The 12,912-nt window shown below is 35.0% G+C and overlaps 2 protein-coding genes across 5 annotated transcripts; both read left to right on the top strand.

The window, feature by feature from the left end:
• The first annotated feature begins 2,686 nt into the window (after window positions 1-2,686).
• Window positions 2,687-7,018, top strand: LOC109170023 (ultraviolet-B receptor UVR8). Of its 3 annotated transcripts, XR_002052335.1 has the most exons (8): window positions 2,687-3,350; window positions 3,453-3,592; window positions 4,200-4,394; window positions 5,041-5,169; window positions 5,309-5,464; window positions 6,011-6,207; window positions 6,371-6,452; window positions 6,738-7,018. XR_002052335.1 is itself a non-coding variant. In XM_019318942.1 (6 exons), the coding sequence occupies exons 1-6, from the start codon at window positions 2,797-2,799 to the stop codon at window positions 6,202-6,204; spliced, it is 1,368 nt and encodes a 455-aa protein (XP_019174487.1). In that variant the 5' UTR covers window positions 2,687-2,796; the 3' UTR covers window positions 6,205-6,325. The 3 variants fall into 3 exon arrangements, 2 of the variants coding, with proteins under 2 accessions (XP_019174487.1, XP_019174488.1); XM_019318942.1 differs by lacking the exons at window positions 6,371-6,452; window positions 6,738-7,018 and having other exon boundaries at window positions 6,011-6,325; XM_019318943.1 differs by lacking the exons at window positions 6,011-6,207; window positions 6,371-6,452; window positions 6,738-7,018 and adding an exon at window positions 5,589-5,752.
• A 1,583-nt stretch (window positions 7,019-8,601) lies between these two features.
• On the top strand, window positions 8,602-12,685 carry LOC109170022 (apyrase 2-like). Of its 2 annotated transcripts, none has more exons than XR_002052334.1 (9): window positions 8,602-9,289; window positions 9,433-9,561; window positions 9,674-9,730; window positions 9,884-9,976; window positions 10,726-10,931; window positions 11,148-11,239; window positions 11,641-11,858; window positions 11,957-12,180; window positions 12,287-12,685. XR_002052334.1 is itself a non-coding variant. In XM_019318941.1 (9 exons), the coding sequence occupies exons 1-9, from the start codon at window positions 8,978-8,980 to the stop codon at window positions 12,391-12,393; spliced, it is 1,407 nt and encodes a 468-aa protein (XP_019174486.1). In that variant the 5' UTR covers window positions 8,605-8,977; the 3' UTR covers window positions 12,394-12,685. The 2 variants fall into 2 exon arrangements, 1 of the variants encoding a protein (XP_019174486.1); XM_019318941.1 differs by having other exon boundaries at window positions 8,605-9,289; window positions 11,988-12,180.
• The last annotated feature ends 227 nt before the right edge of the window (window positions 12,686-12,912 follow it).

Here is a 12,912-nt window from a genome sequence, read left to right on the forward strand (position 1 = left end):
ATATATACCAAATAATAATACTCAATGTTTAAACCTTATATATATATATATATATATATATATATATATATATATTAAAATTCATTCTTCCAAAAGGTTGAACCCCAACCCTAAGAGCCATCCACACTCCGATCCGACAGAGCATTTTAGGAGTATATGGTAGAATTCATATTAATATTATTGAGGTAAGAATTATAGAAATGATAAATTATTGACTATAACTATGGTAATATTTAATTAAAATTCATCATTGAATGAGGTAAGAAAAAATATTGTGTATGCATATGTATAATAATAATAATAATGCGAAAAAATAACAGAAGTTATAATAGTAGGATTATATTTTTTAAAAAAAAACTAGTATTTTCACCCGTGCGATGCACGAAATGGAATTGTTATAATATATTAAGAATATTTAAATCGATAAAGAGTTAATTTCACCAGAGATCGCTTATCTTTCCTGACAATTCCAAATTTAATCCTAGACTATAGTTATTAATTATTACGATTTGTTCTATGTTATAATTCTTACGTTAATATTTTTACTATTATTATTAACACTTAATTACTTTTAGATATTATTTTTACCACTTATATTAATATTATATTATGATTATTAGTTTCTTTTCAAGTTTTGTTAGTATATAATGGTCGTGAGCCACACAATAATAATATAACCATAATTAAATATTCTTGTATTGTATTCCGTGAGTCACAATAATAATATAACAATAATTAAATATTCTTCAATTCTAATATTCTTCTAAGATTTGGATTAACATCATTAATTATTCCATAATTTATCATAATTAAATAATTTGACCAATTATAAAGAGAATTATTAAATAAAGCACGGGACAATTTTTTAATTACAAAATTTAAAAATTCATTAATAAAATATAAGGTTCTCATAGTTTTTTCTTAGAAACTATTTAATAAATCATTTTTTTAAAAATTGGTGAGCAAAACCGCCTACAGCAGTTTGCGGTGTATAGATCTCGAAAAATTACGCAATTTCAAAAAAACATTTGTCCAAAACGGAAAATCGAGTCAAAAGTTATGCCTTGCCGAACTTTTGACACTTCACAACTTTAACCCAGAATTATTGTACGAATGGGAAAGTAGAAATCAATGTATTTTATTGGGAAGAGAGATTTTGTAGGAATTGGGCGGGAAGTTAAAATTTCAGGATTTTGTTTTTATATATAGTATAGATTAGATGTGCAGAGGGAATTGTATTACACTATTTTATAATTTTAGAATAAAATTTTTACCCAGAATTATTGTACGAATGAGAAAGTAGAAATCAATATATTTTATTGGGAAGAGAGATTTTTTAGGAATTGGGCGGGAAGTTAAAATTTCAGGATTTTGTTTTTATATATAGTATAGATTAGATGTGCAGAGGGAATTGTATTACACTATTTTATAATTTTAGAATATAATTTTTACCCAGAATTATTGTACGAATGAGAAAGTAGAAATCAATATATTTTATTGGGAAGAGAGATTTTTTAGGAATTGGGCGGGAAGTTAAAATTTCAGGATTTTGTTTTTATATATAGTATAGATTAGATGCACAGAGAGAATTGTATTACACTATTTTATAATTTTAGAATAGAATTTTACCCAGAATTATTGTACGAATTTGAAATTAGAAATAAATATATTTTGTTTGGAAGAGAGATTTTTTAGGAATTGGGCGTGAAGTTAAAATTTCAGGATTTTGTTTTTATATATAGTATAGATTAGATGTGCAGAGAGAATTGTATTACACTATTTCATAATTTTAGAATAGAATTTTTACACAGAATTATTGTATATTGATGAGAAAGTAGAAATCAATATATTTTATTGGGAAGAGAGATTTTTTAGGAATTGGGCGGGAAGTTAAAATTTCAGGATTTTGTTTTTATATATAGTATAGTATATGAACAGATACTACAATGTAATAGAGCTAGTAGCATTCAAAAAAAAAAAGATGTGCAGAGGGAATTGTATTACACTATTTTATAATTTTAGAATAGAATTTTACCCAGAATTATTGTACGAATGAGAAAGTAAAAATCAATATATTTTATTGGGAAGAGAGATTTTTTAGGAATTGGGCGGGAAGTTAAAATTTAAGGATTTTGTTTTTATATATAGTATAGATTAGATTAGATGTGCAGAGGGAATTGTATTACACTATTTTATAATTTTAGAATAGAATATAATAATGCGAAAAAATAACAGAAGTTATAATAGTAGGATTATATTTTAAAAAAAAAATTATGTAGTACAACTTTTATAACATAATAATAATAAAAAAAATAGAAAAAACAGACATAAATTAGGGATATAATATGGATTGAAAAGATATTACATTTGTTTAATCTTAAAAACATTTTTTTTTTTGAAAGCCAAGTTATTGGCATATTTTAATTAATGAGAGGAATCAAACAGTCAGGCGGGACATAGTCCCAATACATAGAGTGTTCCTGATCGAAAGCTAGCGTAGCTAAAGTATGAGCACTAACATTAACTAGTCTAGAGATAATATTTAAAGAGCAATACGTAAAAAGGGCCATAGTTGCCCGACATTAGTCCTCCACCACTTCTTCATAAGATAGAATGGTCGTAGGACTAGATAGTAAGTGATGTCGTAGTTATGTTTTAATCTTAAAACATATTTTATCATGTATAGTTTATTTCACAGACTAAACTTTAGTTTACGGAATTAACCCTGCACTCGTGCAGGCTACAGCGACCGTTCCGGCGGCTACTGGAACCACTTCCACCGTGAGCGATGTGCTGATGGCATTCCGTCACTGTACTACTCGTACTTTTCCACGGCGGCACTGGCGGCGCCATCTCTCCTCGGTTTCTTCCACCTCTCACTCATCAAAAGTTCCCCTTCTCTGGAAGTCCGACGGCATTGACTCCCAACAACTCGTGACTGTTCAGCTATTATCATGGGGCCGCGGCGCCTCCGGCCAACTAGGTGGCGGCATCGAAGAAATCCGGATATGCCCCGCCCCGGTGGCATCCCTATCACTTCCCCCCTCTTTCCGGTTATCTTCGTCGATTCCCGGCCGTCTTCCTTCCGCGCAACCGATTCCGCCTTCTCCGCAAAATGCGGCGGAAATTCCGGTGGAAGTAGGTATTTCTTGCGGCCTATTCCATTCGTCGTTGCTTGTTGATGGGAATCTCTGGATATGGGGCAAAGGAGACGGGGGCCGACTCGGATTTGGCCACGAGAATCCAGTCTTTGTTCCCACTCTGAACCCTCTACTGGGCTCCCTCCGAAGCATGGCACTTGGCGGCCTGCATTCCGTTGCCCTAAACGTTCTTGGTCAGGTCTTCACTTGGTCTGTTCTAACTCCAACGTTATTCTGTTTTTTTTTTTTTTTTTCAAGAAGGTTATCAATTTTTAGTTACAAGTTTTGATCTTTCGTTTGCCATGTTTTCAGGGGTTACGGCGGGTTCGGGGCTCTTGGACATTCTGTGTATACCAGAGAGCTGGTCCCTAGATTAGTTGAGGGCTCTTGGGATGGAGAGATAAGTCACATTGCAACAAGTGGAACACACACAGCTGCTATCACGAAATCTGGTCAGGAGCTTGATTATTAGCTGGTATTACATTTTTACCAATCTAGTGAAGGAAACACTAGAATTACTCGAATGAAATAGAGAAAGAACTAATCTTTGATGTCGTGCATGCCATGTAATGTGGACTACGTTGATTTTCCCCCCATCTAAAAGAAGTTGATCTCCTAGACTTCATGGAGAGAATGAACAATTGGTACTTGGGAATTTTTTGGGAGTGTTTGCATAAAAGTTTTTTAGTATTGTCCCAAAATTTTAACTTTTGTGGGAATAAGTGTGCAAGTGGAATTAAGAAGCTTTTGCAGCATTAGTTGTTTCTCATCAGTGTAATTGTGAGTGATACTTGATATACACATATTCTCTTAGTTGTGTTATAGTTGCATACTATCGTATGCGTGTCTTTCTTTTTAAGCTCATGCAGTTTTGCTGATTAAAAATATAACTTTATCTGGTTGTCCTACATTTTCATTTGAAATAGTTTTCAATATTTTGTACTTATTGAAAATAATAAATTTTTTGAATAGTTTGATATATGGAACAGATATTAGAAGCCCATTTCTTTGATATTTATTTCCTTGACTAGATTTTGATTTTTTACTCAAACTAAGTAGGTGAACTCTATACTTGGGGTCGAGATGAAGGGGATGGACGACTAGGCTTTGGTCCTCGACGAGGGCCAAATGAAGCTGGTGGTCTTAGCATCCCTTCAAAAGTGGAAGCACTTCCTGTCAGAGTAGCTGCTGTTTCGTGTGGTGGATTCTTCACAATGGCACTGACAGAAGATGGTGAACTCTGGAACTGGGGAGGTAAAATACAGCTTGTGAGTTTTGTTGCTCTTCTAATTGCAGTGCTTTAAGAGGAAGTCAGCTGTAAGATAGGAAGTCTTCGTGTATTGGCTTAGTAATTTCCTATTTAACAGGAAGGCCTACATATAAATAATAGAAGTTTCATATAAAAGCAACCCCTCTAAAGAAATGGAAGATAATGGCATTTTTACATCATAGGATTTCCTTATTAGCATTTCTTGCTCTCAATTGAATGAGAATGTATATATCCCATTTAGTGCTTTAGTAAGTTAACTGCATATGGCCCTGTTTGGTAAATGGCTGTTAGCTGATTGTGTTAATTAGAGGGTATAACATTAGCTGTTGTAGAAAAGTGTTTGGTAAATTAGCTGTTAGCTGATAGCTGTTTGGTATAATTTCTTTTTTGAAAAAGCTAATTGAAAAAGTTGCTTGGAGTAGCTTTTTGAATTTTACCATTTTGGAATTGCAAAAAGCTAATTAACCAAACACTTATATTGATATTTTAACTAAATCAAACAATTAATAGTGGTCAAATAAGTCAAAATTGGCCTATAGGCCAATTTTTTACCAAACAGGGCCATATTGTTTTTTTAATTGATGAAACTCGCAAGTTAACTTTAGAGCAATTAACGTGTGCTTTTTGCAGCTAACTCCAACTATGAGCTTGGAAGAGGGGACAAAGGTAGCGGTTGGAAACCACAACCAAATCATAGTCTTAAAGATGTCCGTATAGTTCAAATAGCTAGTGGCGGATACCATTCTCTTGCTTTGACTGGTATGATGAATTGAATGTTTTCTTAGTCTACTGGCAAGGTTTTTGTGTCTGTATGTTCCCATGTTTGTTTGTTGTTTAGTAAAGAATTACTCCGTATATAATTTTATATATTCTATCTATCGGTGGCATTCTCTTTCAGATAAGGGTGAAGTCTTTTCATGGGGTCATGGTGGCCACGGTCAGTTGGGTCATTCTTCAATTCAAAACCAGAAAGTTCCTGTCAGGATTGAGGCTTTGGCTAATGAGAGGGTAACCTTTATAACTTGTGGCGGTTCTTCATCGGCAGCTGTAACAGGTAATGCAAGATACAATATATTTAAGGACATCTACTTATCCACCATATATACGTATATATGTGTGTTTGTCTGCACGCCACAAAGCAACTGCATTTATACAAGAAGATATTGGTGCCAATACAGATGACTGAAGGTACTAGAGGAGAAGGATAAAACACATTTCAGTGTACATTGCTCATGATATCCCTCCCCCCTGCGACATTGCTACTTTCAGACAGCCCTCATACACATGAAAAAATAAAGAGAAGTATTGGCTACCCGTTGTGTGCTATTAATTAAAAAAAAAAGTCAAATTTTATGTTTAATAACATAAAAAATTGCCAATGACCTTGTGGTCTAGTGGCTGGCTCTCCCACATTGGAGGTCATGGGTTCGAGCCTCAATAGGGGCAATATTGACTCTTTGTGCTTCAGTAGGTTGAGAAAGTAGTTATGAACAGATACTGCATTGTAACAGAGTCAATAGTACTCAAAAAAAAAAAAAAAACATAAAAACATTCGAAAGGGGTGTAAGATTGTCTAAAGAATATATTTTTGTTTTGGCAGAGAATGGGAGACTGTTCATGTGGGGTAATGCAAAAGATTGTCAGCTAGGGGTTCCTGGCCTGCCAGAGATACAATCATCTCCCGTTGAAGTTAAGTTTCTCATGGAGGATGATGGACTGGAGAGCCATCATGTTCTTTCAGTAGCTATGGGCGCTTCTCATGCCATGTGTCTGGTTTCTAGGTCAGGTTGTTAGAAGGTAATGATAATAGCCGTTACAGTCTCCTTATGATGTAATGAATAGGCAAAACGTTACCATATCTAGAAGCTTTTTATCTTTTCCCTTCAAGTTACATTTCGCTAGAGTTCCTCTCCAATTACTCTCAAGAAGGTCTCTCATTATGTCATTTTATGTTTAATAGGTTAGGTATCAATTTTCGTTTGCAATCCTCTGCTGATCATGCCAGAATCTCAACCCGATCATCAGTTCATCTGAAGGCCATTGTAAGTTTTTGTCATCATCATCATTATTTCATTACTTTTAGCCCAACTGAAAGACGTCTATATATTTGTGTATGGATATGCACCGGTATAGGCTTAAATTAGCTGTATAGTCGAGCTTTTGTGAAACTTCTGCTTTTCATTTCTGTACAGCTGACTTGGTTTTGCGGGCTTCTGAGAAGCCTTACCATTTTGAACCCTTAGACGGATTTTATATCGAGTGCGGACTAATCTTAGCTTGCATAGGTAAATATATTCCTAATAATATTACGTTTGATGGTTAAACAGGAACATTGCATTCTGGGATGAAAGTTGTCAATGACTTCAAAATGCTGTTGCATGTTCAGTGAGGATTGTGATGTTACATTCTGAATGTCATATTTGGATATGGATAATTACTATCTCATGCCTCAATTTTATTTTATTGATTTTTTTTTTGTACTTTGGGACTATTCTCATTTCATAGTTTTTTTTCTTCCCTTGCTTGCCTTACACTGCAACAGTTAAGTGAGATGCTGTAAAGCTAAATTGCCAATAAAATTTTGCCTTTGAAGGCATCTTTTATAATATAAATTATAATGATATAATGAGTAATTATTATAATATTTATTTTAATTGATTTTCAAGTTAAACATTTAATATCTATACTTGTGAATATTACGGAGTAATTCTTATACTCATACAACTTGAAATAATGTGGGCAATGGATGGATTTTATATTTTATTTTTAAAATTAAATTGAGGGGATCAACCTAAATCAAAAATAAAAAAATCCATCCGTTGCCCATATTATTCAGTCAGCGAACCAACTTGCTCACATTCTTGTTAAAGCAATTAATTTTCATGTTGGTTCTTGCTCATGGGAGAGTGAACCTTGACTTTTATTCATGCTTTCTTGAGTAAATGCAGCTGTTTTTGGTGTTTGCTTACGAAAAAGAAAAATCCATTTCTCGTGCTTAATACTTTTCTATTGTGATAAACACTCGAAACATTACGCAAAAGGATCTATCGAAGCAGCATTGGAGGACTTTCAATCCATTGCAGGTTTACATGATATATGTTAGGACTAATAATTAGATGTCACATTGATTATAGGGTTGATGCAGTTCATAATGTTAGTTTATTGGGGTTTGTCCAATAAAAGTCTATGTTTTTGTGGTGAAATTATATACTTTCACAACGAATTATAAATATAGATAATTGTTGTTAATGGTAGTGTCTTTACTAATTGTATTGCATAAATGTGGTAAATTATACTGATTGATCACTGATAGATATTTATTTTTAGTATAATTCATTTGTAATGTACTAATCATTCATTTTTAAATAGTATACTAAAAAGAAATTTTTACTATAATACAAATAAACTTATATGTTAGTGATTCACCTTACAATGTATTAATTTGTAATTAGTACAAGTTTATATTTTGGATCATGCTAAGGGATCAAATTTTTCACTAAAACTTTTTACCATATGATGTAGAAATATATAATTTATATGAGATTAGTTAATTCATGTGACTAATGATTAATGAATAAAAAGAATTATATTGACACATCAAATGATGAAAATCTTAGTGTTTCTTGTATTTTTAAAGTTAATTTTAATTTTAATAATAGAAAAAAACATTGGAGATGTTTGGTAAATAGCTATTAGCTGGCTGAGTTAGTGAGTTTGACTAATTGATAACAAGCTGATTGTAGAAAAATATTTGGTAAATTAGCTGTTAGCTGATTACATACAAAATGAATTTCTAAAAAAAAATAAATCAAATAACTGCTTTGAGCAACTTTTTGAATTCTAGTGTTTTGGAGCAATAAACTATACTGTTACAAAAAGTTAATTAATCAAACACTCTTATTGATTATTTAACTAAGTTAAATAAATCAAAATTGACTGATAGACTAACTTTTTACCAATCAGGGTCATTATCTTAATATATGTGTATTAATAATTGAACCATGTTGGCATTAGATGCTTAATTACGTACGCTACGGACCACTTTACAATATTTCGTATAATTGTGCCAAATAAAAATAGAAAGCGAAGGACAAATTGAGAGAGAAATTTCTAAATGTGGGCTGAACTGAAATTCATAAAAACTACAAAGGCGAATCGTTAAATTGCTAAACTTGCTCTGGACTTAAAGAGGCTTCACTTCACTTCACTTTAATTAATAATTAAGAAAGAAGAAAGGGAAAATGGTTTATTAACGACGCGGGGGAGGAGGATTAAGCAAGCAAGCTTGAACACTCAACGACAACGAAGAACGTCGACATTGGCGGGTCGGGTTGCATGCGATTCGGGCTTGAGATCTGATTTGATCGACTGGTGCCAAATCTATCGACCGACAGTGGGGATTACATAGAGTGTGAGAGTAGAGTCAGAAGCACTGGAGACGGTACAGGAGACTGCGCAGCCGTTGAAGCCGCCGGGAAACGGTCAGATCCGATATCGATCGCCATCGGCCGCTGAGCTCTTGGAGGCACAACACCCAGCGCCGCCGCCGCCGGCTCCGGCCGATCAAATGGAGAAGCAACTTAAGCGCAACCGCGGCCAGCACGACTCCGTGTCCGACGTGATCCAGAGGTACCGGGGAGTCCTCCTAATCATCTCTGTGCCTCTGCTGCTCATTTCGTTCGTCCTCTTCGTCATGCCCGCCCGATACCCGGCTGATTCCATGGAGTCGCTGAATCGTAAATTCTCTCCCGACTTCGGATCTAAGAGGTACGCCGTCATCTTCGACGCCGGAAGCTCAGGCAGTAGGGTCCACGTCTTCTGTTTCGATAAGAACCTCGATCTGGTTCAAATAGGCAATGAACTCGAACTTTTTGTGCAGGTAACTAAACCACGTCACTGTGCTTTCTCAATGTCATTATGTGAAGTTCATGCATGGAGGACATTGTATAATCTACCACAGTTTTGTACTAGTCTTCTGTTTGTATTCTCTGACTCTCTGTCTATTTGATTTCTGTACTATAGTTAAAACCAGGTTTGAGTGCTTACCCAAAGGAGCCTAAGGCTGCTGCAAATTCTCTTGCATCACTTCTTGAGAAGGCAGAGGGTGTAGTTCCTGCTGAAATGCGCCCCTACACCCCAGTCAAAGTTGGGGTTAGTAACTATAATCAATCCTACTGCTTCGTAAAGAGGCATTATCTTGTATAAATATGTGATCTTGTACCCTGCATTGTTCCCTAATGCTGTCCATGGATGCATTACACAGGCCACTGCAGGTTTGAGGCAATTGGAAGGTGATGCACCTGATAAGATCCTGCAAGCGGTAAACTTGATTAATTTCTTTTGCATTCCAAATTATATCCTATTTTCCTTAGTGAGCATGTCTTGTTTTACATTTATGACTTTCTTTCTTACTTGGAATTTATTGATGGTTAAACAATTATATACTAAATTATATTAAATACTATTGTTGAAGGTGAGGGATTTTCTGAAGAAGAAAAGCAACTTCAACTCAAGATCTGATTGGGTTACTGTTTTGGATGGAAATCAGGAAGGTGCTTACCAGTGGGTATGTTAATATGGCTTTGCTGCCTTGTTTACATGCTTTTGTGCACTTCAACTGAGCTAGAAATTTAGCTATCTTGCTGATTGGCTTTAAATCTTTACTTTGATTACCAAAATTGGGATAGAGTATGTGTTCCATTTATAAAAGATGAGTAATATGAGAATCTTGGCTATTTTTCTGGAGAGATTCCAATTTCTAATGAGCTTGAAATTCACAGCTATAGAACCGTGTAGCCTTATTCGAATGTTCCTTTTGATCAAATGATTGGTTTTCTTGGAGGTCACAACCATGAAATAAAAGTAAATTTGAGATATGATCTGAATTTTACTGAAAACATATTAGGTGCTAGAATAGCTGATAAAATTCTCCATTACTGGCGCCTTTCTGCAATTTCTGTTAAATTCAGAATTCTAGGAAAATTTTGTTTTTGGGAATGTATTGAAGTTTAAGTTATGATTTAATTAATTTTGTTTAAGTTTAGAGTGTCTTGGTGGCGAACATTTAGTTTAAATGTTGGAGATTATTATTCTCAAGTTAGGGATTGAATGTTTGTAAACAGTATTATCATATTATCATATTACTTTGAATTTCTGAGTTGAAATATTACAGTCCAGAAACTGCTTCTAACAGTCAATCTTGTTTGGTTGAGTCATCAGCTCATTAGCTAGTCAAATGCTTCTGCTTTGGTATAGCTTGTCCAATCACAAGATGAAGTTTTATAATTTTCTTTTGCATGTTTTCCATCTGTGCAGGTGACCATCAATTATCTATTAGGAAAGTTGGGTAAAGAGTACTCTGACACTGTTGGAGTAGTTGATCTGGGAGGTGGATCTGTACAAATGGCTTATGCTATCTCAGAGTCAGATGCTCAAAAGGCGCCAAAGGCATCAAAAGGAGAGGATAGATATGTGCAGGATATGTATCTCAAGGGGAGAAAATATCACCTTTATGTCCACAGGTCTGTCTCTTGCCCTTTCATGAATTCATGTATTTGTTCTTTAATGGATAACTCTGTATTATGAGAATTTCAGAGTAACCAATGAAAGTGGTTTGAGCTTTACATTCCACTCAAAGAATATAGTTTGCTAGTTGTCCAGGTCTATTATGCTTTCTTTATTTAAGTCATCCTCATCTTCTATTGACAAATATATGATCTCTATCTCTTTTTGTACAGCTATTTGCACTATGGTTTGCTTGCAGCTCGAGCTGAGATTTTGAAGGTCACTGGAAAATCTGGCAATCCTTGCATCTTGGCAGGACATCAAGGTAGTCACTATTTGCATGTGGACCTGCAATTATTTTTGTTTTTGCATGTCAAGTTTCAAACATATTACACTTGTTGCTATTACAATGCTGGTTGGTATTTTTGTGAGTAGTCCCGCCCCTCGGGGAACACATTTTAAAATGCACATTGTACCACCAAAGTTGATGGAAGTGCCACTAGAAAATGTTGTTACAAAATAGTCTCATTGTTAATGGCTTCTAGTAAGTGCAACAGTGGAGTGAGCTATTGTCTACATTCCACTTTTCTTACTCACCTTCTGTCACTTTTGTCTGCCTTCTACTTTTCTCATGTAGAGGAAATGAAGAATGTTTTAGGTATATCTTATTCTGTTTTAAATTTTAATTAAATGGGATATTGAGGATAGTTGTATGTTCTTTTCAAGGGTCTTATAAATATGGAGGAGCAGCTTATCCAGTGTCACCTTCGCCTTATGGTTCAAGCATGACGAGTTGTAGGGAGGTGGTTATTAAGGCTCTCAAAGTCAATGGATCAGCCTGCACTCACATGAAATGCACATTTGGAGGGGTGTGGAATGGTGGTGGAGGCAATGGTCAAAAGAATCTATTTGTTGCTTCATTTTTCTTTGACAGAGCTTCTGAGGTACAAAATCTTCCTGGATTTGTTTGATTCTGGAATTTTCTTGTTTTAGCAACTTCCCCTGTTCCTGAGTTGGTCAAATTTGCCCGGGTGCGTTTTAGATAATGCTGACTGCATTATGTTCAAACAAAGGTTGGAATCGTTGCTGATCCAAATGCGGCTGTTGCAAAAGTTCGCCCAGTTGATTTTGAAAGTGCAGCTTCAAGTGCTTGTTCAACCGGGCTCGAGGATGCCAAATCCAAATTTCCTCGTATTGATCCAAATAACTTGCCATACTTGTGTATGGATCTTACTTACGAGTTCAGTTTGCTGGTTGATGGCTTCGGTAAGTGATGCTATGTTGAGTTTCCAGCAAACCCATAAAACTATCTTATCATTCAGAGAGATTAACTGTTCTTCTTAAATTGTTTACTTGCACGCATGTTGAACAGGCATAGGTCCTCAACAATACATCACATTGGTAAAGAAAGTCAAATACCAAAACTCCCTTGTCGAAGCGGCTTGGCCACTGGGCAGCGCCATTGAAGCAGTTTCGTAAGTGCACAAGGCCTTAACTATTACACTCCGAGTTGCAGTCTACTACCGGCCAGTTATGCTATGAAGTGCTGATATATTATCTTTCCAGTTCCCACCATCAGCGCGTCTGTGAAGAGAAATTTTGGATGTTTTGTTATTGGGTGGGTCGATAAGAATAATGAGAAATCTTTGTTGTGATTCTGATTTATAATTGATGAAGTAATATATTTAGCAGTATTCATTCTTGTAAAGGCTACTGGACTCTACCATTCTGAAACTTATGCTATACAGAGGCTTGATTTTTTGGTTCAATATCTGATGATATGCCTGTGTCATTAACATCTCAACTAACAGTATGTGTCTGTCAATACTAAATGATTCGTTTCGTTGGAGATGGAAAACGTGCATACTTACTGGAATTTTTTCATCTGTGGCATGTTCTACTGGAATTTTTTCATCTGTGGCATGTTCTAAAGTAAACACAAATGTCTTTATCCACAAATCATACAAAACGTAAACTGCACTAGAAAGAGTATGTAAT

Source organism: Ipomoea nil, unplaced genomic scaffold (assembly GCF_001879475.1).
Source record: "Ipomoea nil cultivar Tokyo-kokei standard unplaced genomic scaffold, Asagao_1.1 scaffold3321, whole genome shotgun sequence".
NCBI classification, from domain to species: domain Eukaryota; kingdom Viridiplantae; phylum Streptophyta; class Magnoliopsida; order Solanales; family Convolvulaceae; genus Ipomoea; species Ipomoea nil.